This window comes from Mytilus galloprovincialis, chromosome 1, assembly GCF_965363235.1.
Source record: "Mytilus galloprovincialis chromosome 1, xbMytGall1.hap1.1, whole genome shotgun sequence".
NCBI lineage: Eukaryota > Metazoa > Mollusca > Bivalvia > Mytilida > Mytilidae > Mytilus > Mytilus galloprovincialis.
The window spans coordinates 18,216,048-18,242,075 of NC_134838.1; the positions used below are offsets into that span (position 1 = coordinate 18,216,048).

The 26,028-nt window shown below is 31.6% G+C and overlaps 3 protein-coding genes across 4 annotated transcripts in view; all 3 read left to right on the forward strand.

Moving 5' to 3' along the window:
* The window catches only part of LOC143068035 (transcription initiation factor IIE subunit beta-like), a 210,152-nt gene that overhangs the window by 114,169 nt on the left and 69,955 nt on the right, over nt 1–26,028 (forward strand). The gene's annotated exons all lie outside the window — the stretch shown is intronic.
* Nucleotides 640–7,700, forward strand: LOC143068003 (BTB/POZ domain-containing protein 19-like). Of its 2 annotated transcripts, XM_076241732.1 has the most exons (7): nt 641–761; nt 1,068–1,293; nt 3,569–3,622; nt 4,462–4,590; nt 6,088–6,219; nt 6,962–7,087; nt 7,497–7,700. In XM_076241732.1, exons 1-7 carry the CDS (start codon nt 679–681, stop codon nt 7,626–7,628), a joined length of 882 nt encoding a protein of 293 aa, XP_076097847.1. In that variant the 5' UTR covers nt 641–678; the 3' UTR covers nt 7,629–7,700. The 2 variants fall into 2 exon arrangements, with proteins under 2 accessions (XP_076097855.1, XP_076097847.1); XM_076241740.1 differs by lacking the exon at nt 3,569–3,622 and having other exon boundaries at nt 640–761.
* The window catches only part of LOC143068013 (rho GTPase-activating protein 100F-like), a 37,721-nt gene continuing 32,616 nt past the window's right edge, over nt 20,924–26,028 (forward strand). Inside the window, exon 1 of the mRNA XM_076241751.1 lies at nt 20,924–21,018. Within this exon, the coding sequence (XP_076097866.1) occupies nt 20,944–21,018 (75 nt within the window). The 5' untranslated portion in view covers nt 20,924–20,943. The remainder of the gene's footprint in view (nt 21,019–26,028) is intronic.

Consider the following 26,028-nt stretch of genomic DNA (forward strand, 5'->3'; position numbering starts at 1 on the left):
TGCTTATAACTATTTTCCACCTTCACTTTTAGAATAAACACGGTCTTCTAATTATCATTGTTTTGATAATAAAGATACAATATTGCATTTCATTGATTGGTAGATTTTTTTCTGTATCCGATCATAGAGGCTATTTTCTAATTATTTTGTCTGTTTTCTACATTTTAAGTTCAAAATCGGATTAGAAAGTACTTATGGTGTATAATGTTAAACATTAAATGCTTTGATCAATGATATTTGTTATTACCTGTAAATATAATACAATCATAGGGATTTTAATTAATGTCATTCAGTGCTATTTCACAATGCATAAGATGCTTTTTTTCAGGATTCTTATGTTTTTTTGTTATTGGTATAGTGATTATAAAGAAATTAAGTCTTGAGATATCCTGGTTTTATAACTTTTTGCATGAAAAAGTCTTTTTGTTATTCATTAAATTTTGCAGGAATATAATTTATAATTTTTTAACTTTGGCTACAGTCATGTTCTGTAGAAATAACATCTATGTTTATAAGTCAATATACTACCATACATACCACTTTCTTCATCAAACAAGATCTCTTTAAATCAACGATTAACCAAATAAATTAATCCAGATTAATAGGTTTTATCCGCTTAGCTATGCATAAACTTTTAAAACATTTTTACTGACAGTGTTTCAAATAAAATACTCCAAAATGGCGAACGAAAAAACTATGAAGGGAAATATAGAAGAATTTGCCGTTCAGATGAAACGGTTGGTGAACAACAAAGAACAAAGGTAGGCCAAAATCTAATGCCAAAAGATACAAAAATGTACATGTTTTTCAGCACACAATGTTACTCCAAAGCAACAATGTTTGTAATTCTATCTTAACTTTACCTGGTTACCAAATAATAAGTAAAATTCTTAACATTTAAATAATAATTTAATTGAATTATAGTCTCAGATTTGTTTAAATATCTGTTCTAATCCCAGATTCAAACAAGTAGATCAGCAGTCCCATCAAACACTCTTTTTATATATGTTCATGATGATCCTAAAGAGAAAGAAGTATACCAATATTTGTATTTGATCTATTTTCAGTGACATTAAATTTTTGATTGGATCAAACAGAAAACCTATATACGCACACAGATGCATCCTAGCCAATCGATGTGCTGTTTTCAAGGCAATGTTTCAGGACCAGGCACAAAGAGCCGGTGTAGTAGACAATACTGTCCCTTTTGTTCTAGCAGACATGACACCAGATATATTTCTAGCTGTGATGGAATTTATCTACACCAACTGTGTTACACTGACACCCAAAATAGTAGGTATTATGTATAAGTTTTTGGACTAATACCGAAAATAGTAAATCAGTTATGCATCAATTTACTTAGTGACAAAAGAAAAAAAACATCAGGATGGAAAGGAGTAGGTCCAGTAAGGCCCCTTTTTGGTCTCAAGATATAACAGTTTTACAAATTGTTAAAATGTAAACATTTAGTTATTTATTTGAAAGTAGAATGCTGAAGCTAACTAAATATGGGCTGTTTTTTTTACAATACAATGCACATATATCGGGTATTGCATCATTAAGTCATGCTAAATTACTGAAATCTTCAAATTTTTAGTATTTTAGTTAAATTTTAGACGATTTCCGTCTGAAATGAAAGGGGCCGCATTTGTGTTCATTCTTAATATTGAAATGTAAGTTGTATTTGATGATGATAAATAACATATATAAAGGTTGAGGATGAACACGGATGCGGCCACTTTCATTTTTGACAAAAACCGTCTGAAAACGGTGACATTTTTTGGCATATTTGATAGATTTTTCATATTTAAGCTTGAATCGGAGCGTTTGTAATGACTAAATCAGTTAAAATCACAAGTTCACATAAACTTATTGAATCAACTGAAATAGCCACTTAATTAGTGTTTAAAAAGTGGTCAAAATCTTTCGTCAGATGAATCTGAAATTTGGGGTCAAAATCGGCCCTTAGCGGACCTACTCCTTTAATAGGCAGTTCACTCCAACTTTCAATCACTAGTAAATTAATTTTAGTCTGAAACGGTCATTTTGATCTTTACACCAACTGAAAAGTCTGAAACGAAAAACGATAAGTCTTGGTTATAGTTAAAGTTCTTTGTCAAATATTTTCTTGTCGTAATTCAAGTACTGTTCAGATATCATGCTTGCAGTCAATTCAATACTGTTCAGTATCTTTTAATACGATTCAGCACGTTTTTGTTTCGTACGGGTAAATAGTACTTAACATAGACAGACCAGATCTTAATTAACCACGAGCGAATTGTTTAATCAGTACTGAATTTACCGCAATGGAAATATTTGAAAATTTGCAGAAGGACACTAGCTGTCAAATTCATGTTTGACTCAAATTCTCATATTTGATTTAAAACCATGGAAAACATTTATCCAAATGATAAAAAGTCTAAAGTGCACAATTGACAGGGCATGGGCTCGTAGTTACGTAGTTTCGTTTTATGTGTAATTTAGTCTTGACGCCATCTTATTAAGGATCGAGTTGACATCCAAACAACTCCGATGGTCATATAAGCAATATCAACATTTTAAATTTTAGTTTCTTGTGTATAATTCGGAGTTTAGTATGACGTCCATTATCACTGAACTAGTATACGTATTTTTTAAGGGGCCAGCTGAAGGACACCTACGGGTGCGGGAATCCTCGCTACATTGAAGACCCATTGGTGGCCTTCGGCTGTTGTCTGCTCTATGGTCGGGTTGTTGTCGCTTTGACACATTCCTCATTTCATTTCACAATTTTATTTAGTGTATATATATATATATATAAATAAAGCATACTCGTGCTATTGAATTTTTCTACATCTGTCTAATTTCATATTTTAGATTAAAAATATATGTTAATTGTCGATTTTACCTGTATAAGAATGATTTTTGTGGATCGAACCAGTCAATCAGATGATTTATAGTTTCACTTTTAATGTTTACATTCTTGTCTTTAAGTAACTAAACACACACAATGCATGCGTTATCCATATCTAACTTGCAAGTGAATAATTCATTATCAATGTTTCTTAGCTTAATTTGTCAAAATTTAAGCATTCTGGTTGCTAAAATCGAATCAGTATTTTACTATATCAGTTTCATTAATGATTAATGATTGAACAAAAAATTCATACTTTATATATTTTTTTTATATCTCGTAGCTAGTGACCCATTAACATAACTCAATGATTAATTTTCAGCCTTTTAAGAGCTGTTCAGATCAAAATTACCGTTTCAGTTTAACATTGGTGTACTAGTGGATAGTTTCAAGTAACTCAAAGTAGACAATTTTTGCCTTCTCAAATCAGAATTGTATTTGACTTTTTAAATGCCAAATACATTATTTGTAATTAATTTTTTACATGTTCAATTATCAAATAGATATGACTTAAAATATATCGTTGTTAAAGTAAGTTGCTTTGGGTTGACATCATTGTTTTATCGAACTTTGAGTTTTCAAGAATTGCAACACTCTCACCAACATTAATGTGCTGACTTATTAACGTTTGTGTCATTATTTAAAAACGAAGCTGATCTAGAGTCTGTTTTGTAGGCTATTGATTCGCTTGGAATAGGACTAGAATACGGACTAGAAGAATTAAGAAAGGTATATAAAACTTATGCATGATATGATGTGACTTATAACCGTGTCTACAGTATTTGAACTTTGTATGCTAAATGTGCACCACTTGGACAAGGTGGCATTGCAGTGGAATCGAAATTTGATGCGCTACATGTGAACAAAAAAATAGTTTTACCGTATAAAATTTCCATATAAACCAAATTTAAGGAATAGGTTTAAAAAATAACTTCATATTTTTTTTTAATTTGATTTGTATTAGTATGTTCTTTTCAAACGTTCAAACATTCAATAAGTTAGCCCTTTTGTTTGTTGGATGCAGTGATTATTTATATAACCAGCTTCATCGAAAAAAATATGGCGAATACTAGTGCACCCAATGATTTGGTGCTTTGGAAATTTGTATTAAAATCGCATAAAGTGCAGGATGTTTCGTTTGACGTTTGTGAAAATTGTACAAAGGAGAATGCATCACCACTGCAAAGTGAAAAGTTCAATAAAATACGGTATGACCTACATCAGGACTAGCACAGTTGTAGCGTGATCGTCAGTTTGATCCGTGTGAAAGGCCTCACTAGCTGTGACTTCGAGACGAATAATTAAAGCGCTGTTCCTTAGCTTTTGTATTTTTTTTCTGTGCGTATAAGGATTGTGTGTCATGGATGGATGTCCCGTATCCTTTCTTTTCTATTATATGTGTAAAGATATGTTTTTTTTTATGTAGAGATTTGTAACAAGAAGATTAATTAAGTGTTTTATGGACAATCCTATTGCTTATCAATGGATGTTTGTCGCAAAATGTCACTTGCCAAAACTTTAACACTCTTCATAATATTTTATAATTTTCAATTCATGTTACCATTTAGCTTGCAGGCCACTATTTGATAGAGAATTTAGCAGTTCACAACGTTTGTGAATGTTTACAAGCATCCATAGTGTTCGCCCAGAACGAACTCAAAGACGCATGCATCTTATATATTGATGAACACACAGAGGTATAATATATATGTTTGTGTCTGTTTTCTACTATCTGGGATTGAAGATTTTCAGACATTAATAGCTTTTTTTTTAAATCTACATTAAATTATATAAAACTTGGAAAGAAGCTTCTGTGAGAGCAAAGTTGTAAAAGAGGAACGAAAGATACCAAAGGGACAGTCAAACTCATAAATCTAAAACAAACTGACAACGCCATGGCTAAAAATGAAAAAGACAAACAAACAACAGCACACACGACACAACATAGAAAACTAAAGAATAAACAACACGAACCCACAATAGTTTATCTCGTTCATTCTTTATATTTTACTCATAAAAATATACTTAGATTTGCTGCAGTCAACATTATACTTTTACATTAAAAGCAGCAGTCGCAGGGGATACTAAATCTAAGATCCTTTTGGTAATAATAGTTTAGAAATTCTAAAGTCAAATAGCAGTTACTGACATTTTTGAAAGCTCACTGAGTGTTTGTGTGCGTGTTTGGTTGAGGGGAGGAGTTTTCGTCTTGACTTGGCTGTGTGAATACTAATACGCTCACATAAAAATTAAAACGACTATTTGAGGGATTAATGGGAGATATATCATAGGTTACAAAGCAATCTTTTTGAACCTATCTATCTAGTGGCAATGAAAGAAAATTTGCCTATTCATCATATACGACAAATTTAGACTTAATGTTTTTCACTTTTGAGATTCTTTTTGCAACATCATTAAAATTTAAAAAAAAAAAAGAGACTTAAATCAAATTTTAATTGGTTTTCCTGCAGTAATATCAATTACACTATAATAGATCTATTCCCAACTGTTAAAATTCTTACAACAAATTATCAACATTGTGCTAACAGTTATATGAATATGAATCAAAGACCAGAAATATCATTATTGTGCTAACAGTATATAAATAACACATAGCTGAGAGGGTGTTACCCCGAGAAAACATTGTCAACCGCGGCGAAGCCAAGGTTGACAATGCTTTTTCGAGGGGTACCAATCTGCTCTATCACCCTCTCAGCTATGTGTTATTAAATTTATTATACTGAATGTCCAAACATTATTGTCTTTTACAGATTAATTTTATTTGAAAAGTATTTTCTATGGCGTCACGTACATAACAACGTTACAGGTATTAGACTAAACAACAAAAGTTAAGCAAGATGTTTTATTTTTTTTATTTTGACAGTCAAATAATTAAATCTGAGCAAAAACGTAGAACTTAAGCCTTGTTTTAATTACTTGGTGTAAATTCAATTCATTGTCCTTTAAAATATCGATTTTTGATTGGTCTGGACGAGAGGGTAACATAAAAAAAAATTGTCACCCGCTCAGCCATGTGATAGAGTAAATTAACACCCTTGTATTAGCCAATCAAAATATGGCATTTAACGTGAAGTATAATAATTATGGATATGAATCAAAGACCAGAAATATCAACATTGTGCTAACAGTTATGAATATGAATCAAAGACCTGAGATGCATGATTATTTTATAGGATGTGTTTAAATCAAAGGGATTTGCAGAGCTGTCCGAAGAATCATTGGTAGAGACATTAAAGAGCGATGGTTTAACAATGGACGAATCGAAGATACTGAAATATATCAGGGACTGGGCACAAGTGAATTCTGTAAGTCAATAACTTTTTTTTTGTATGACTATAATTTTTTTATAATATTTATCGCTACAATAAATGCATATCTTATATATCAGCAGTGGCGGATCCAGCCATTTTAAAAAGGGGGGTTCCCAATCCAGTACAAAAGGGGGGGTTCCCAACCCAGGACAAAAGGGGGGGGGGGTTCCAACTATATGTCCCCATCAAATGCATTGATCGGCCAAAAAAAGGGGGGGTTCCAACAAATTATAAGCACTTTTTGTCATCTCCCTTTGTACATAAAAGCAAAATTCTATTTTTTCATTTCCAAATAAGAAAGGTTGTTTTGTAACCCTCGTAACATACTTTATACTTTACTTTTAAAGATGTATCATGAAGATGAAGTAATGCATTATAGGATTCAACAGTTTTTTTTAACGGATTATTGATTTAAAACTGGGACGACTTAATTATGTAAAGTTTGTGAGTCAGCTGTCCAGTTTACACACAAATAACATCTAGAAAAGGTGTTTAATCCTTGTTAATCTACCCAATCATTTGTATGCTCTTATTCTTTAAGTTTCAACTAAAATCGCGCATGAATTTATTCGAGTTAAATTTGCACTGATTTTACACCGGCTACGTATGTCAAATTCAATAATGTGTAGATATGCAAATAATATAACAATATCACAAAATAAAAGAACGCCGCATATAATTCTTCGCAACAAATGCAGAAACAACAATTAAATGTACAATTATTGTATTATTAAAGGTTGTTCTAAAGAAGCCATATGTAGAGATAGGAAAGAAAGCAGTAAAACAGATCAGATTAACACTTTTTACACCAGAAGAAATAGAGAAAATTGAAGTCGAAAATCGGAAAGAACCCTTTGTGCCAGTAAGTCATTAAATTTATTTTGTATAATAAAACTGAGTTCAACATAACAATAATGAAAGAGTTGATATAATTTCCCTTACTGTTTTATTTAAAGGAGAAAAAATCCGTCATATACAAGTTCAACCACTAGAATGACTAGTTCTTATGGTACTACTACTAGTTCTACCACTGTTACGACCAATACTTCTATAAGTTCTGTATACCCGTACAACTACTAGTTCTACCGATACTACTACTAGTTCATTCTCTTATATAAATACTGATAATCAAAGTTAAAAACAAACATAATTTTGGGACTAAAATTAATACTAATGAAAATATATCATTGCGTGAAGCTCTATCTTTTTAACCTTTTTATTTTAAGATAAATGAATTAACCTTAAATATATTCGGTTCATTTGATTTGCAGATCGAGTGCTTCAGCGTAGCATGGAAATTTCATGCCACAAAGAAAAGCGACAGTGGTAATCCACTTATGAGAGTGCGAAAGGGCACAGACAGCAGGGAACACCACACTCACTTGTTAACCGAAGCACCATAGCTTAATACACGATGAATATGACATGACTAGTAGAATTGTTAGACATCTTTTTATATAAAAAAAACAAGTTTGTCTGTTGTTGTTTCTTGTTTGACATTTGTTTCAAATTTAGCAAGCAAATGAAGTCGTCATTAAAGCAAAGGACCATATATTTGTCTCCTCTGAGATGGTAACTTGCTAACAGTTCATTCAAATACCAATAAAAAAGGAAACTAACAAGCTATTTATTAAATAAGGTTATCATAAGAATGTTTTAAATATGAAGAAACTTGCTTGGAAGCCCATTAACCCGTTATTTCTTAAATCACGCAACTTTTTATATCACATTTTTTTATGTGAAAATGTAATTATTATCATTGTTAGGCGATAGTATCTTAACTGAGTTACCTTCTAAAATCCAGACTTAACTAATCGATCAGATCGGTAATCGAACACTAATCGATCATATTTGATCAGTACTCGATTGATGACTTGAAGTCATCGATCAGTAATCGATCAAACTCTCTCAGGAGTTTGATCGATTAGTGATTGATTAGATTACTGATCGATTTAAGACCGATTACTGATGGATTAGTGATTGATTAATGACAGATTAGTGATTTTATTATTATTGACAAAACAATGCTATTCCAGAAATAAGCCTTATGAAAGACATCATTTGTGAAATAAAAATTCCATGAAAATATTTTCACCATTGCCAAAATTTTCTGGAATTCTAGAATTTAAAATCATTTCACTGCTAAGAAGATACTGGAATTTTTTTCTCATGATGTTGTCAATATGTCTGGAAATTTGAATGTGAAGATTAGAACCAATACCCATGCCAGACCTCAGTGTTTATTTTTAAGTCTTGAATTTATGTTTCTGTCTAAATATGCCAAATAATCCAGGATTTACTCAGCAATACATTTTTACACAATATGCAGTCGTAACCAAGAGAAGCGTATCTAAAAGCTTAGCCCTAACATATTCCTGATTAAAAACTACATTTTTGTAGGTTTACCCATGTATATTGGTACAATAACTGTGACGTCTTGAAAGGCTATTGTAATTTTTTCTTTTACAAACTTTCATTGACGGAAGGCGTCAAAGCAAAATTTAAAAAAGCCATCCAAGATGTCATAATTATTGATATAAAAACTCTAATTTTTATATGTGTGCATGTAACAAATTTGGTTGTAGAGGGGTCGAAATACAGCACAAACTACATTTTCCAAAAGAGTGAAAAAATAGATTTTAACAACAACATTTGACTTGAATATAGTAGTATATATATACTTCCATGGTTTGATAAATATTTGATGCCTTTTAAGTTAATGACCTTTGTTAACACATCAAAATTAATTTTTACATATAATATTAGCTTCAGACACTTGTGATTTTATTAAGAAGATGAAAATTTCAACCAAGCTAATATATATTAAAATCTGTATTTTTCATATATACGGATTAATCAACACAAATAAATTGTGCAATTTGATATATCCTTAACTTTATGATGAAATTTAGGGTTTGTCCTATAACATTATTAACTAATGCCAGAATTTAGGTCACAACTAAATAGCCAGAACATTTACCAATTAACAGAAAATTGATACATCATTTATTCAAACACACTTGTTTGTCTTCACAGCAGGATATTGTCTAATTTCCACAATATTGTAGAAGAATGACCAGCTGTGGACTATGACTCTACTAAGGATTGCAAAATACTGATAAAAATAAATAGATTGTTATCAGAGTCAGTGGAAAATTTTCTATTGACTTTTGAATTTACATACAGAAGATCCCCCCTTTTTTCTAAAATTTTAAAATAGTCCTAATGCAAGGCAATAGTGGTTAGTGTTTTATTTTCACACGAAAGCATACACATCTAAAGATAAGTAGAATGAATATGAATAAGAAATTAAAGATGTTTTTAAATAGAATTGAGTATGTGCCCGTCACAAGTCAGGAGCCTGTAATTCAGTGATTGTCTTTTTTTATTATGTGTTACATATTTTTTTTTTTAATAAATAAGGCCGTTATATCCACCTATGATTTGTAGTTGCATAGTGCAACTACAAATCATTGTTCTGGCCTTTCATTGATACTGTGTAGCAATGTTTAGAGTTTTTCTGTAAATATGGTGATTAAAGGGAAACTTTCAGCAGAGACCACCCCTTCTGTTTGTCATTTTTTTATTACTGCTTTTAATTTATTGATTTTTTCATAATTTTGTAAAATTTGTTAATTTGAATTTAGATTTTTTGTTTTTTTTTGCAGAGTTCACGAAATCTTTTTCCCCAGGTGGTCCTTGGAGAAAATCTGCTGGTCCTCATTATTAATTCTATTGAAAAATACTAAAATTGTGCCAGTCCTATGCAAAATTTTGGTGGTAAAATCCAGAGGACCACCACTTTTCACGAACTCTGTTTTTGATTTTCTAACTATTTCATCCTATTTCAATAAATGTTGAATTAAGTGTTTCCTGGTAGAATTTTGTCTTATAAGAATTTCAGTTTACATGTGAGGTTTACATGATGATGGTCATTAATTAGTTCGGCACAGTGAAATATTTTGAAGGAATTGTGACCTTCATACAAACTATTTTATAGGTCATTTCATTAATTCACCAATGTTCTATTTCTTTTGAATCCTATGGATAGGTTTTAATGGGATATGATACACAATGTAGCACTTATTGAAGAATCTGTTTTAATAAGATGCCAGAATTTCCTGAATACTTTTCAAGTTCTTCTGCTTGAGGATGATAATATGTAAATGATACATAACATCTATTTTAAACTTTTTCCTTTTTCTTAATTTTATCTTTTCTGTCATGGAATTTAATAAAATTTGTTTTACCAATTTCAGTTAATAAAATGGTTTTTCAATAAAGAGTTTTCTTTCTGGTTTGTGTTTCTATGTAAATGAATACCTTTGCCTTTAATATAGGATTTAAAGTTCCAAATGGGTTGGTTTTGGGTTTTTATGAAGATGTTGAAATTTTTCTGTATTTTTTTTTTTTTTTATATAGCATTTCATATCTTACCAGTATTTTCATGTGTTCGTCTTTGAGGATTTCAAGGTCTAGAAATTTTATGGAATGATTATTGCATTCCTTAGTAAACTTTAGCAGGTAGTGTTGTTGAATGAATTGAGTGGTAGGGATGAGCTGGTCACCATGGTCACTATTTCAAGCTCTATTACATATTTCATGATAAAATCGTGAAATTTAGATGGAGGTGAAGTTTTCAACTTGCCTGTTTATATCACAAGTGTCTGAAACTAATTAGATGTCAGAATCTTTTGATGTTTGTTAATGTTTCCAATAGTGTGGTCAAATCAATTGTCTCTAAATCAATTTTCACATACAATCTTACCAGCTATTTATTTGCTGTTTGTGCTTTTGATCCTATTATTTTGACATTTTCACCTAATTAACATTAACAATATATAATAATGAAACATTACATTACTACAAATGTATCCTGAAAAGAAATTCTGATGTCTTTAGAAAAAATAGCAATGTATCTTTCATCAGTTATATACATGTATACTTTAGGTTAATCTTATTTTCATAAAAAAAAACATTTTATGACAGATATACATTTTTGATAAGTAAAAATATGATACGGGAAGGGTTGGGTAAGTACTGGATCCAAATTCACATGGAAATAATGTTGTAGGTCATATCTAATTATATTAACAGTAGTCCAAATAATTATGACATCTTGGAAGGCTATTTTAAATTTTGCTTTGACCCCTTCCGTCAATGAAAGGCATAAAAGAAAAAAATACAATAGCCTTTCAAGACGTCATATCATAGTTTTTAGGACTAATATACATGGGTAAACCTACAAAAATGTAGTTTTTAGTCAGGAATTTGTTAGGGCTAAGCTTTTAAATACGCTTCTCTTGGTTACGACTGCATATTGTATAAACATGTATTACTGAGTAAATCCAGGAATTCCAGAAAATTTTGGCAAAGGTGAAAATATTTTCATGGAACTTTTATTTCACAAATGATATCTTTCATAAGGCTTATTTCTGGAATAGCATTGTTTTGTCAATAATAATAAAATCACTAATCTGTCATTAATCAATCACTAATCCATCAGTAATCGGTCTTAAATCGATCAGTAATCTAATCAATCACTAATCGATCAAACTCCTGAGAGAGTTTGATCGATTACTGATCGATGACTTCAAGTCATCAATCGAGTACTGATCAAATATGATCGATTAGTGTTCGATTACCGATCTGATCGATTAGTTAAGTCTGGTAAAATGTATTAAATGATTAACTGAAAGATAATTCAGTGATATGGTTACCTCAAATTGTTACACACTGCTGGCTTTCGAAAGAAGGTCCCTACAGACTGGAGGAAAACGGAGAAAATTGAGTTAAATTTTAATTAAGAACGGGTTTAAAGCCACTGGGAGCCAATGACTGATAGAATGTGTCATGGTAAAGTTTGAGAAATAGTTCCTGGCCAATGAGGAGGTTTGATTCGTGACTTTGATTATACGTACACATTTGTCTTTATGTTGATTGCTCGGTGTGATGAATGGAGGTCATAGATTGTTATTAGATTTAACTTTGTCATGTTAAACTTGAACATGCATCCCTTTAATTTTTTAAATATGATTGAAGGATTTCTTTCAATATTATCGATTGCTTTCGTAAATAATAGATGCACATTGGTGTTGAATGTTAAACCGTGATTTTCAATACATTCTAAATTTAAAAACAAGTCCATATTTTTTTTAAAATACTGATATGTTGTTGCAGAGACATATTTTTTCTACATAAATTTCCATTTGATTGATATGAAATAACGAAAGGGTCATCGTTTTCGTACTTGATACATTAACTAAGTACATGTGAGCACGAATATGCTCCAAGTATCGTAGCACCGAATTAGTCCGAGATTACTCTGACGTCCAACGGCTGTTTTGCCAGACAAGCTTGGGCCGTGACAGCCGTTGGACGTCAGAGTAATCTCGGACTACACCGAATGAATCGCAATACAAAATGTGTATGTGTCGTGAAAACGATGGGCGTCAAACGAGGAACAGGATCCGATAACCTTTTCCTTGCACCCGGTAAATGTTACTCATTTTTTTGTTTAAAAAAGTACTGTTTTTTTTTAGACTCTGATTTTGCCATTTTTCGAGGGTTTGTTTTTAGCAATGGCTTTTTTGTCGGTTCCTCTTCCACTTCTCAGAAAGTTCTGAAATTTGATTGTTACTTTGATATCTTTCGGCCGTTCGATCCATTATTCTGGCTCTGACCGAGTAGTCGATCTTTGTTCGTCGGTCTGACCTAGTCGGCAATCGAAACGGCAACCTCGGTTTGACCAGGTCGGCAATCGAACCGACAATCTCGATTTGACCAGGTCGGCAATCGAAACGACAACCTCGGTTTGACCAGGTCGGCAATGAAAACGACGACATTATGCACTTGAGGCCAGCACACTAATACGAGACCAACCGTAAGGATATATTGAATTGAATGTATTAACTTTAGCTTTAAAAATGATAGTTAGAAAATATGGATACATTTGTGTAGTGGTAAGTTGCTAAAAGGAACATATGGTGAAGTTTTTGCTACTGGATAGTGGATGATATTCGTGGTTACTTACAATCCAAGATCAATGGTATCGATACAGTGCTGGTAAATCAAGGTGAAACAAATCGAATAGCTTGTGTTATGAGCTCTTTTATTATACTAGAACACACCCGTGATATCACGGGTCCGTGACTGAAATAAAGTATATAACTATGCGCAAGCCTTATTTTAGTATTAGTATTGTCATCTGATAAAGTCATGCCGATTATAAGATACACAGTTTTTCTCTGCTTTCAAGTCTTTCTGTTTGAACCCGTCGAACTGAAACAATAATATTAATTATTTGGAAAACAAAAGGTCCTGGAATGGAGTATTTTTTAATCAACAGCATTGTCCTATATAAGTTATAAATAAAGTTGAATTCTTTGCTTCACTGTTTTACGTCATGCCCACTAACAAATTGAAAACTGTACCTATACGCCTCATTTTTAGGCCAGATTTTTAGTATTCGTATTGTTATCATAGAAAGTCTTATTGATTAAAATACTACAATAGGTAACAATTTGACAATTTAGTAGTGTCAACCCTGTGGTTATGACCCGTGTATATAGCATATTAATCCTGAATACAACGTTTGGTGGTGCGCCTGTCAGATGCGGAACGTACAGATAAGGTAATAGGTAACAGGTGAATATACTATTGGTATCGGTAGCGGACTCGACCCGGAACTTCTTAATTATTGGCAATATTAATTACGTGGAAAACAAAAGGGCCTGGAGTGGTGTAATTTTTAATCTACACCTTTGTACTATTATAGTTATATATAAAGTTGAATTCTTTGATTCGTCGTTTTTACGTGATGACGGCTGACAAATTGAACCTCGTAATTTTAGTATTATAGATGATGAATAAGCAGTCTCAAAATTTTAAAGGACAGTGAGGGGCATTAGCTGTCGTGTTCATCGATTTGCAAATTCTCATATATGATTTAAAACATATTATTAAAAACGCAAATTACAAAAAATTATTGCAATTGAATTTTTCTTGGTGTATTTGATTTCATTTTATAGATTAAAGAAACGTGGATGGAATCTGTTATAATTCAACGGAATGGTTTACTTTTGTTCCACTTCAATGTTCAGGGACATTCCTTTCCTTTAAATATCTAAACACGTCTAGTACATGCGTAACACATCTTCACCTTAATGCACATACACATGCGATGTTTTCTCACTTATTTTGACAGATCTGTGCCAAATCGATTGCTTTAAACGAAATATTGTTTTAACAAATCTGCTTTTATCCTTGAATACTTTAAAAAAAAAAAAGAATTGTATTATATTTTGTGTCTAACTGAACCGTAGCTTACACCCCTTTGAGTCATAGAATTATTCTTAATTGTTGTAGATATATTTTTTTATAATTCTTTATTTTGTATTTCTTCATCTCATACAATATTTATATGCATTGTTTCTATCAAAGAAGAATACAATACATGTTTATTTATTTTGACCTGTCAGTGTCAGTGCTTATATTGACATCCCCCTCCCCATACAAAAAAAACAACAAAAACAAACAAAAACAAACAAAAACAAAACAAAACAAAAATAAAAAAAGAACAAAACAAAACAAAACAAAACAAAACAAAAAGTACAAAAAAAAAAAAAAAAAAAAAAAATAAATATAAAAAATCATTGACTTATATTCATATACGATTAAATTGATATTAAACGATTATAATTATTATTAATGCAACCTAATTATTCTATTCATACATGATAATAAAAAATAAATAAATATATATATATAGAGTGGAATATACATTTATATTTTGTTGTTATTTTCTCCCTCAACAATATCTGGAAATCATATAAAAAATATAGATATAATTATGATTAATTTAACATGTTTACTACATGCATGTGTCTTAATTCCATGCTTGGTTGGTACTATGGATAAACCGCCATCATATTTTGCATTAATTATAATTGCTGCGCGGTATGACACGTTTTATTTGTTCTGTCTTTTCTTAAAATCCGTAAACTCCTTTTCAATTCAATATGTTAGGGATGTAAAACACCGTATTGAAACTATGCTGTACAAATCGATTTAAAAAAAATGTCATTTTCCATGATAGCTGTATGTTTTCTTTGTTAACTTATCATGTAAAGCATTATATAAATATAATTTAGAAAATTGAAAATATCAATATTAAAACTCGCCTGTTATATAATTACTAAAGGTATGAGTGTATTATACGCAGTCATTAAAGAAACATGAAATATTCCATTTTGAAAAAGATGTTATCGTTATGGTATGCATTAAGCTTGTGTTGTAAACTCATGCTTGAATGTCCCAATAGTGTAGCAGAATTATGGAAACACACATTTGTTTTGTGAAAGTCTGAATCATATATTTGCTGATAAAAGGACTGTATATGTCTCTCGACGTAAGTATAAGAGTTTGTAAATTGCAATTCAACAAAACTAAGATCAATCAAATGTATTAAAATCTACATAAGATAATTTTTTAAAAAATCTAAACTTTAGGGACCAGCTGAAGCAAGCCTCCGGGTGCGGTAGTTTCTCGCTGCATTGAAGACCCATTGGTGACCTTCGGCTGTTATCTGCTGTTTGGTCGGGTTGTTTTCTCTTTGACACATTTCCCATTTTCATTCTCAATTTTATTTAGTGTATTTCTTTTTATACAATTGAAAACACCTTTTGAAAAAACTAGTTATGACGCTAATCAGACAGAAGCATAAAAACTCTAAACAAAGGAGAAAAAATAACAAGAACATTTTGCATCGAATGTAAGACCATATCTGCATAAAAAAACGAGTCTTCTTAATTCCAATAGAAGAAAAAGCAATGAACTTAGACAGTTTATCAATGTTTTCATTATTCTCAAATATGACTGATAATTTGGCGCTTTTGTTCTTTTTAAAAAGTATAGAGCTCAGACAGACGTTTGTCTGTTTTAGTATGACTTAAAAACATGAACCGGATCAACTGCTAAATTTGAATAAGCAGCTGCTTATGTTAAAGTTGAAATGTTCATATAAAAAAAACTAATTGTTGTTTGGACAATATATACCATAACTTGGTAATTTTGTGTCCTTAATTTATAAAAAACACCTTGAGGTTGAAATTTAAAATCTGATTGAGAATCAAATTGTTTTAAATATAGAAATGCATGATATTTATGTAAGTGCATGCTATTGCAATACTTAAATTATCACCAAAATTAAAAGAGGGATGGTGAGTGCTCATAAAGTCAGTTTGATCATAAATTATTAAAAAAAAATGAGCCTCTGTGAAGATTTTATACAGCATTGGTGTGTCGTGCGCAGAGCAAGCAGACACGATCTAGTGTAGTATTGCTATTTATAAGAAATAATATACAGAAATACAATATTGTAAAAGGAAAAACTTCTAAGGGTAGCTTCAAACGATACATAAGCAAACTGATAACAAATAGAAATAATACCGAACGCGAAAATTAAATTAGAATAGTTTTATCTTTAAAAACAAGATAGAATTCAAACAGTTTTTTTTTCATTCTGCTATAAGAGGTTCCACCACAATGGGAAGTCATACGGTTTGATTTTTTCTCTAAGATAGGATTCAAGACTTCTCAAGTTAAGATTATTTAATTATTTCATGTAGTTCGCTGTGTGTGATTTCTCATATCATAAACACAACATTTTAATCATTAAAAAAGATATAACATCAATGATATTGGCATCATAAATGGATAGAAATATTATTAAGATCATCCTTCTATACCTTCTGGAATATCTGTTGGATAAACATATGAAATAAAAGAGTTCACACCCGTCTTAAATGTTTTTAAAATCAACGAAAAAAAAACGTTTGCCAAATTTTGGTTGGTAGATAGATTGTTGGTTGCTTATAATGTCTAATGGAAAACATTTCATTCATGTTCGATAAATATTCAACTATAAATACATACAATATGTAGGTGCTGTAATGGGTGCGAAAGGGGTGATTTGGACTGCCACTTGAATATTAGTGTGTATTGAAAAGGAACAAAAATTGAGCCTTGCAACTTGTCACACACAGACCCCTATTGAAAGTGTACTTGCAAGGTTTTTCACTTGCTGGGAATTTTTATTAAGTAAAACCACTTAGACTTATCAATATGACCAAGTCGATTATATCACTGCCCTTAGATCCTGGAAATAAAGGTCCGAATCTTGCTGATACAATCCGTGTATTTTCATAACATTTGCGTTACGAGCAACTGTTACTGGGACATACGAGTGTCACGGCTTTCAGTTGAGGTTTTACCAGGTGATCGTGACATATCTGTATGACATGCAATGAACTGGCCATGGATTTTCCAAATGAACTCGGGCATTGTCCAGGAGTGGACCAGTGAACCGCTCTGAGAGATTAATGATAAGCTGCGCGAATAAACGAAAATAGGGAGGTATGTTGTATAACTACAGATATTAAGATAGTCTAAGCGGTTGGGTGAGGATATATCTTCTTAGTACTTTTTATTAGAGTGCTTCCGGTAGATCCCATGATTGATGGTTCGAATTACACTGGTGCCATCCATGTATTTTCACAATACTATTTTTTACCAAACACAGATCAAGTTCGAATTTGGGTTTGTGTCACTTCCACCGTTCTCGAGTTATGTCAAATTAAAATGATAAAATTTACATATTTGCCATTTCTCCGATCTAAATTTACTCTGCCTCAACCCAAGTGTTATGGAACGTATACGCTTTACTTAATTATACCACAAAACACACTGTGTCACAGATCAAGAAGTTCGAGTTTGGGTTGCGTCACTTCTACCGTCTCGACTTATGTCCATTTATGAATGGAATTTCTGAGGGTCTGGATGAGGGGGGGGGTCTGTTATTCTGTAAACATTTAATGTTCACCCCTTTTTTCTTTATTCTTCAAAAAATTAACCCCTTTTTTCTCTAATCTTCATTTTTTTTTTTGCCTGTTATTCTCTAATCTTCATTTTTTAAGGGCATTATTCTTTAATCATTTAACCCCATCCACACCTTCATTTCTAAATTCGCTCTTATTTTACTTCGACTCCCCAGAATTTTATGAAACTTATACAGTATGATTATTAGCACCAATCACAAATCAAATTAGAATTAAGGTATTGTCACAATGGACACATTTTTCTTTTATTCAAGTCTACTATGCACACAATTATGACAAACGAAATACATTAAGAAACACACAGCGTTCGATATCAAAATGCAATTAAGCAAGTATGATTTCATTATCAACAGATAAATTACTTTTCGCTTGTTCTCAAAACTAGCAGCATTGGGTTTGATACTATTTTATTATTGCAGCTGCTCAATGATTTCATTAACGCAACAATTATCAAATCAAGCGCAAACTATTTATTTGGAATTACAGTTACATTTACCCTTTAAAAGAGAAAATCATGAGCATGAACTAAACTGTTCTATTTTATGCCATTTTAGTTTCATCCTGGCAGCCGCAATCGATGTTTGTTACACGTGAAAGGGAACGAAGTCAGTATAATTTATTTTTGGACTTCATGCCAGCATATTTTAACTTCAAAATCTGTGGAAAAATAAATAAAGCCAACGTAAGAAAATAAATTGTTCTAGGAATGCACAAATCAAAGTTTAAAAAAAAAACAATATTACTTTTCCTCGACTTGCTCCTCTATTCGTATATGATGCTGATTTCATACATCGGCTTATGAATAAGTATAGGTATAAAGAGACTATCATTTTAATTCAACTTCATGTTCTGCTATATAGATGAATCAGTTCAAAGTTTGTTGATTTTGCTCATCCAATATATTTTATAATAGACATTGAAATAAAGGTTTCACAGATACCACAGATACAGTTACTTCAACTTGTTAACTTCACTTTAATACAAGTTCTAACTGTACAACAAGAGATGGTTTCAATTTTCCCATTGTTAATTTTCTATCTTTATGTCGCAGCATCCAATCATCACCTATCATTATAGTAAATTTGAAGATCTAATATTATTGTCAGAGTTAAATCTGAAACGAAATATACTAGTATATCCAAATTACTACGACACTTTGGGGCTTGTGTTTTTGGGGAATAACTACAAGGAAGCTTCTGCATGTGAATCACAGGTTCTTAATGTGTTAGATTTAGTGAATGTTCGAAATTTGTTAAGATCTGTTAAGGCTGAGACTGTGTTGTAGAATTAATATTGTAACATTCCTAAGCGCCTGATTTTATCTGTGTTTTGTATAGGGTAAGTGTTTTTGAATGTTTATTATATTGTATAGACTTAATACATTGACTTTTTAACTATTGCTTGCCAATTCGTCTTCCAACGTTCATTGTGCTTTTTTGTCTTTACCTAATACCTTGGTACATTCTCTCCAATTTATTTTCTTCTTTTGATGATTTCATTTTACGCTTTCGAATTATGATTGGTGGTTATGGAAAGGGTCTTGAGTATTTACAAACAAATGGAAACACAAGTCAAGAAATTCGTAATTGATCATGTTGCTGGTTAAAGATCATTTAAGTGAATGTGTGCATAGCTGCACATATTATATTGACTGTGCGGTTATCGTACATTGTTGGCGCTTTTGTCGCTAAAGTCAATGTGTCTATTATTGGTTAAACTGCGGGTATTTTTTCTGTATCAAAAGGTCTTAATTTACCAATTAACCACAGTTAATTGTTTCTGATATATTTTCAAATCAATATTGGATCGGAGGTATCATATTGTAACAAGTATATATGGCATAAAGATATATGTGTTATTAAAAAATAAACAAACAATTTAGATCGAAATTTGATAATTAAACATAAGTCTTGAACATTTATTCAAAGGAAATGTATAATGTAGTTCAAAGAGATATCTGAAGTACTGCTGTATCAAGTACTTTCAATAACACATTTTATTCAATAAACATGTCCTGTACCAATAAACAAAGTGGAATTGTTTGCTTTGGAAAACAATGATAATGACTTGTTCGATCCAAGCTTTTCAAATCAATTCAATTTACAAAACGTTAAAACAACGGTGCGCTGTTTCTTTGAATCAGAAACAGCAATCATGCAATCTAGAATTAAACATTTATAAATATTTGCATTCTCTCTGTGAGTTTACAATAAATGTGTAGTTGACAATGCATTTTTTGTTTCCATGACAACATTTAATCAATATCTTTGTAAGTAAGTTGTGTCCAAGTTTTAGCATTGATCGGGATTTGTGATATTAACAATTAAGGAGAATATTTGTATGCATGTTAATATGATTAGTAGTATGTATATTGAGATATCTTCTAACATTCCCAAGTTATGCTAGTCCAATAATAGCATAATGAATATTTGATAGACCACTGATCGTTTATTCCACTGTTTCTTGTTGTCAGAGAGCGAGAAAGCGATAGTCGACAGTTAATTAAATAATTATTAATGCAGGTTTATTCAAAATGAAAGCATGTTGTATGTTTGCCTTGAATGCATTGATGAAACGACAATAATTTACTATTAATTATATCTTTTGTGCTCTCCAACATTTGGGTCAATACTATATAACATTGACAGCTCAGCATCGTTTTAGACGTCTGTTAGTGTCGTCTGTGTGAGGAGATGTGAAACGGAATGTCGTACTACGCTTCATTGTAATGTGTAGATATATTTATTTCTATATACTAAGTGTGTCCCTAAAAGGGAACCCATAGGAGGTATGCCTTGTTGGATTAAGGAAGGGATTATCAATGCTTTTGCCGTGGGTTTGCTGTCTGTCGAGAGAAGTGCGGAAAGCTGTAATGTTCTGTTGTGGTTCAGTAGAGGTGAGATTCACACTATTTTTAATTGAATTTTAATTACATTAACGATTTCAATAATTTGAAATCAATATATATCTAATATAGAAAACGATTCATTTTTCCACAGAGAACGACGAATAGGTTTTTGGGTCTGTTATAAACAACTCTACCAGATGTATAATGGAGTTTTATACATCGTTTAACAACTGAATGTATGTAATTTTTTGCAACCTAAACATTATATATGGAAGCGTTAATAATACTTCATAATAGTGTACAAATATTCATAAAAAAATGTGATCTGAAGTATATTTTTTTTTCATATGTGAATAAAAAAAATTCTTGTTTTTTTTTGGCACAAAATTCTGTGTAAAACTGTAGTTTGTAATTTTTTTTTTTTTTTTAGCATTTTAAATCCTAAAAGGAAAATGTAGCATATTTTTTTCTTTTATAGAAATGTCTTAATCAATATATCCTTATCATGAAAACAAACTTAAAGCCTACACTTACTCTTCATTTTGTTTTTAATGGGAACAGTTTTATATGTCTTATAGGGTATTTAGTTCTTCAGTGGTTGTTTTTTCAATTGTATCAGTTCTTGATTCTTTTTTTATGTCTTATCGCTGGATGTTCTTTTTTGGCATGTAAATATTACCTTATTAATGGTATCAGCCATTTTATCCAGGAACAAAATGATGTATACAATTTAAATACTAAATTATATAAAGGTTCAAGGTATCAAATGTAGTATTGCACACATAAAAACAAAATTATTGAATGATTTGATTCACTGGGTGGCACTTAGAACATTTACATGCTAAATTGAATACAAAATTTAACATCATTATAGAACAGCTTCAATAATTGCTATGTAATAATACTTGTCTTTGTGAATGTCCAGCGAATTGATTATTTATTATCATGGCTATTGATCAGCGTCAACTAATTATACCATAATCACCAGAGTGTGATTATTCTAAGAGTCATGGCAGGATTAACGTTAAATATTCACGAGAACAGTCTTGTACAACCATCAATGTGGATTAACAAGTAAATAATACCAGAGACTCCCCGATGATAGCTGTATTTCAGTTGTTAATTGACCTTTCTTTTTGCTTTTTTTTGTCAATATGTATTTTCGTTTTATATCAACATAGTTATTGTTATTGACAATAAGCATTAAAAACAAGAACACAAAACCAATAAAGAAACAGCCTTAAGATTATATCATCTTCCGTTTATAGGGAGTACATTTTTTTCATTTCCCTCCCTTTAAATTACAACACCTCTGTCCCAAGTTAGGAGAGGTTTGAGCGTTTACACACATTTTAACCCCGCCACATTCTTTATGTGCCTGTTCCAAAGTCAGAAGCTTGTAGTTCATTGGGTGTCGTTGGTTCATGTCTGTTGTTTTTTCGCGGTAAATTGTTGTGATATAAATTAGTCTGTTAGTTTTCTCGGTTGAATTGTTTCACATTTTTCATGCAGATGCCTTTCATGGCCGACTTTACGATAGGGTTTTTTTTTCTCATTGTCGAAGGTTTTTTTGTTGCCAATAATTGCTGACATCCACTTCAGTGGATCTTTTGAAGTTAGTTGTCTCATTGGCAATCATACCGCATATCCTTATTGTATATCACTTCTCCCTGTTGTTGATGCTGTTCCATTTAAGATTATTAGTTTCAGATAGATTTCTATTTTTCAGATTTTTTGTAACCAAAAGCTAAATTAACATCACTACTTAGAAATAGAACATTTTATAGATATACCAGTTGGTTAAAACCGGGACCATCTGCGTGCAATTAAATTTTATCAATGAAATAGATAAAATCCGAATTCTATAAAGTACAAATCTGTTTGAAGCGACTGTAATGTTTTCCTAAAAGACTAGGCTTATTTATCTTAAGATGTTTCCATATCGATTTTCTCTAATGACTTTGGCCAAAAACTAAGATCTTTAGAAATAGAAGAAAACTCATTATAACAACCTTCAGGCTATGGTGCAGGGACTTTGATTTGACAAATTAATGACACGCGACAACCGAGAGGATATTGGTATATAGAGATGGTTCTATCTATTGGGTTAATAGACAAACCAGTGGTTTGCCTCCTGTCATTATTTACAGGATAAAGACTCGATGCTTTCAAGGGAACCTTGCTAACAAAGGTTTCTGATGGTAAAGTTGGAAGCTATTACTTCGAATGTTTTGCAGTAAATCTCATGCATGGGTTGAGCATAACGTACACGTGTCACAGATGATCATGGATATGTTCCGAGTTTTATTTTTTTATTAAGGCTTACACACACATCCATATTTATCAAAGAATATATAATTATCATTGGATTTGCCATGAACAGCATGGCGGTTGCTATTTAGTGAACCAGGAACTATTAAATCTTATTTAGCAGGATTCCACCGGTTTTTGATCTGCTTACATGTATACATATTGTTAAGTTCTAAGTTTACTGTGTAATACCTTTTTAGCTATAACACAAGCAAATAGTTGATTACACAAAACTGAAATAAAAAATTTTGGCGAGGGGACTGGGGCCGCTCAAGCCCCCCAGAAGCTCTGAGAAAAATAACGCAAAATCGTGCATTCTGAGCGTTTCCCGGGCTCTTTCTGACATTGAAACGCAATTAATTTTTAGTTTTTTTTTCGACAATATTCTGGTCTGAAAGCAAACACATAGATTCATTGTAATTTAAGACTTGAAGGTTTTATGGACAACATTAAAAGACCGATATGGAGGACAAAGCAAAATTCGTAATTCTCATAATCATTAATACCGGATCTGTCTGTTTTAGTCTTGTATTGTGCTTAGACTTTGGTGATATTTTTATGACTAGATTGAAATATAGTGACAGTGCAGTATTATGTTTTAAATACTAGTACTGCTTAAGTCGACACTAGGGACCATTTTGACCCTGTTTTACGGTATTTGTGATTCTTTGATTGTTTGATGCAAGTTTGACCAATCAATGGAAATGGTCATATGGTAATACATTATTGCTTTTATCAAATTATTTGATACCGGAAAATTGGTGACCTTACTTTAATTTAAACCATGTCAGCTATCTAGTTTTATCATCCAAAAAAAGCCAGTTGTGAATTCTTTGACATCAAATTCAATTCTCCATGCAGAAACGACCATTTTTTTCTGTGTCTTGTATATTCTTAAAACATTTTCTCGCACAATATCTGGACATCGGTGGGCATGCAACACTGCAAAACCACACGTTTACAAATGAAAATCAACACTCAGACTATTGTCATAAAGTAGGACAATAAATGAGCAAAAGACCAACCCGGGACACAGAAGTTCAAACAATAGACCATCAACTCTGAAAACTAAAAGTAAAAAAGAAACATGGATCACGAAAAACATGCAGGGGCGACACCAGAGAGTGAAGAGAACTTGCTTCTTGTTAGACACTTTCCGTGAAAACAATTTGATATTAAGACAATCTTTTGTTTCATTTTTTTTTTTTTTTGAAATTTCTAACATGAGGCATTTGCCTCATTTGCCTCAATGTAGTTACGGCCCTGTAGGGCACCGGTAGGCTACGCCGCGTAGGTCACAAAGTCACATTTTAAAACTGCTAAGGTCACAAGGTCACGTTTTAAAATTGCTGAGTTCACAAGGTCACCATTTAGCTATCTTTACAGTTTTATACTGATCTGATTCACGGTTTTGAACGTTTGTAAAGGTCGCAAGTCATTTTAAATGAAAGTCCAGGTCATTCTTCCAATTTGTATACTATATAAATGGCATTGAGAGCTGTCAAAATAAAAACAGAAAGCATCGTCTTTTTAATGAAGAAGATGTATGCAATACGTATTGTTGATTACTACTTACATAGGTAAACGTGATTTTGTTATCTCTTTAGTAGTTACATAATGAGAAATAGCAGAATAAAAGCGATCATCGCTTCAAACCGAGTTTTAAGTCTTATATACATAGGCACTTGTCTCAGAATGTTTTTCCCTATGTAGGATTTTTTTCTGAGATAAATCGCTGTGCCTATATACTCCATAAACGGCGCGATAAAAATATCAAAGATAATCTGTTTTACTTCGTTTTTGTTGAAGATTCTAATCGCGTAAAATTGGTACCAATTTCTGTACCTCCTATTTAATATGCAGTAGTTTACCTTTTAAACTTAGTGTTGATGCTGTTGACTATGTCTTTTTCTCTTTTTTATGCTAACGACTTCTTATCCGGTAAGCAGAAATTACGGGCAACATATCAACTTAAACTTAAAGCTTATATCTTAACTATACAGCTGCTTTAATATAAGTTAAATGCATATCAAACTATACATATGAAGATTCGATGAAGCTTTTTTTGTTTCGTTTTCCTACGATGAAACTTTATAGATATACTTACGATCATTTACGGAGCGCAAAATTAACAACAACAAAATATATATCTTTTGGACAGACTACAAAACTAAAATGTCATCTGTTGATCTACCTGTTTGTCATGACATTCGCAGCTCTTTGGAATCTATTATTAAATACCATTAAATGGTGTAACATTGCATGTAAAAATGCTATTTGTATTTTAATACAACACTTGTTGTTTCATGTTTAATTATATCATCGTCTCATTTATCATTGACAATATAACAAGATTAAATTAACCTATCCAATCGATAAAACCATGGCTGTTTCTATTTATTTTAGATTTCTCTTCAAAATTCGAGTACTTTAAAGCAAATTTATTTTCGTTTAATTGGGTCAAAATAATTTCATATTTTAATATGTTAGCAGTCATAGTTTTCTCTTTGATCAAATACAATATTTATCTGGACTATCTCGAGTGTCAATCAATATGTTACATCGATAGGTTTGGCTTAAAAAATCTGTAACAGTAGTTAATGCATAGTTTGCAAAACAAATAGATATGTACAAACAATACAAAACAACTACAAGATACATAAAATTGAGAATGGAAATGGGGAATGTGTCAAAGAGACAACAACCCGACCATAGAAAAAAACAACAGCAGAAGGTCACCAACAGGTC

Coding starts and splice junctions, on each gene's coding strand:
- LOC143068003 (XM_076241732.1), top strand. CDS start 679: ATGGCGAACGAAAAAACTATGAAGGGAAATATAGAAGAATTTGCCGTT. Junction 1,294..3,568: donor TTACACTGACACCCAAAATA/GTAGGTATTATG, acceptor TCTGTTTTGTAG/GCTATTGATTCGCTTGGAAT. Junction 3,623..4,461: donor GACTAGAAGAATTAAGAAAG/GTATATAAAACT, acceptor GTTACCATTTAG/CTTGCAGGCCACTATTTGAT.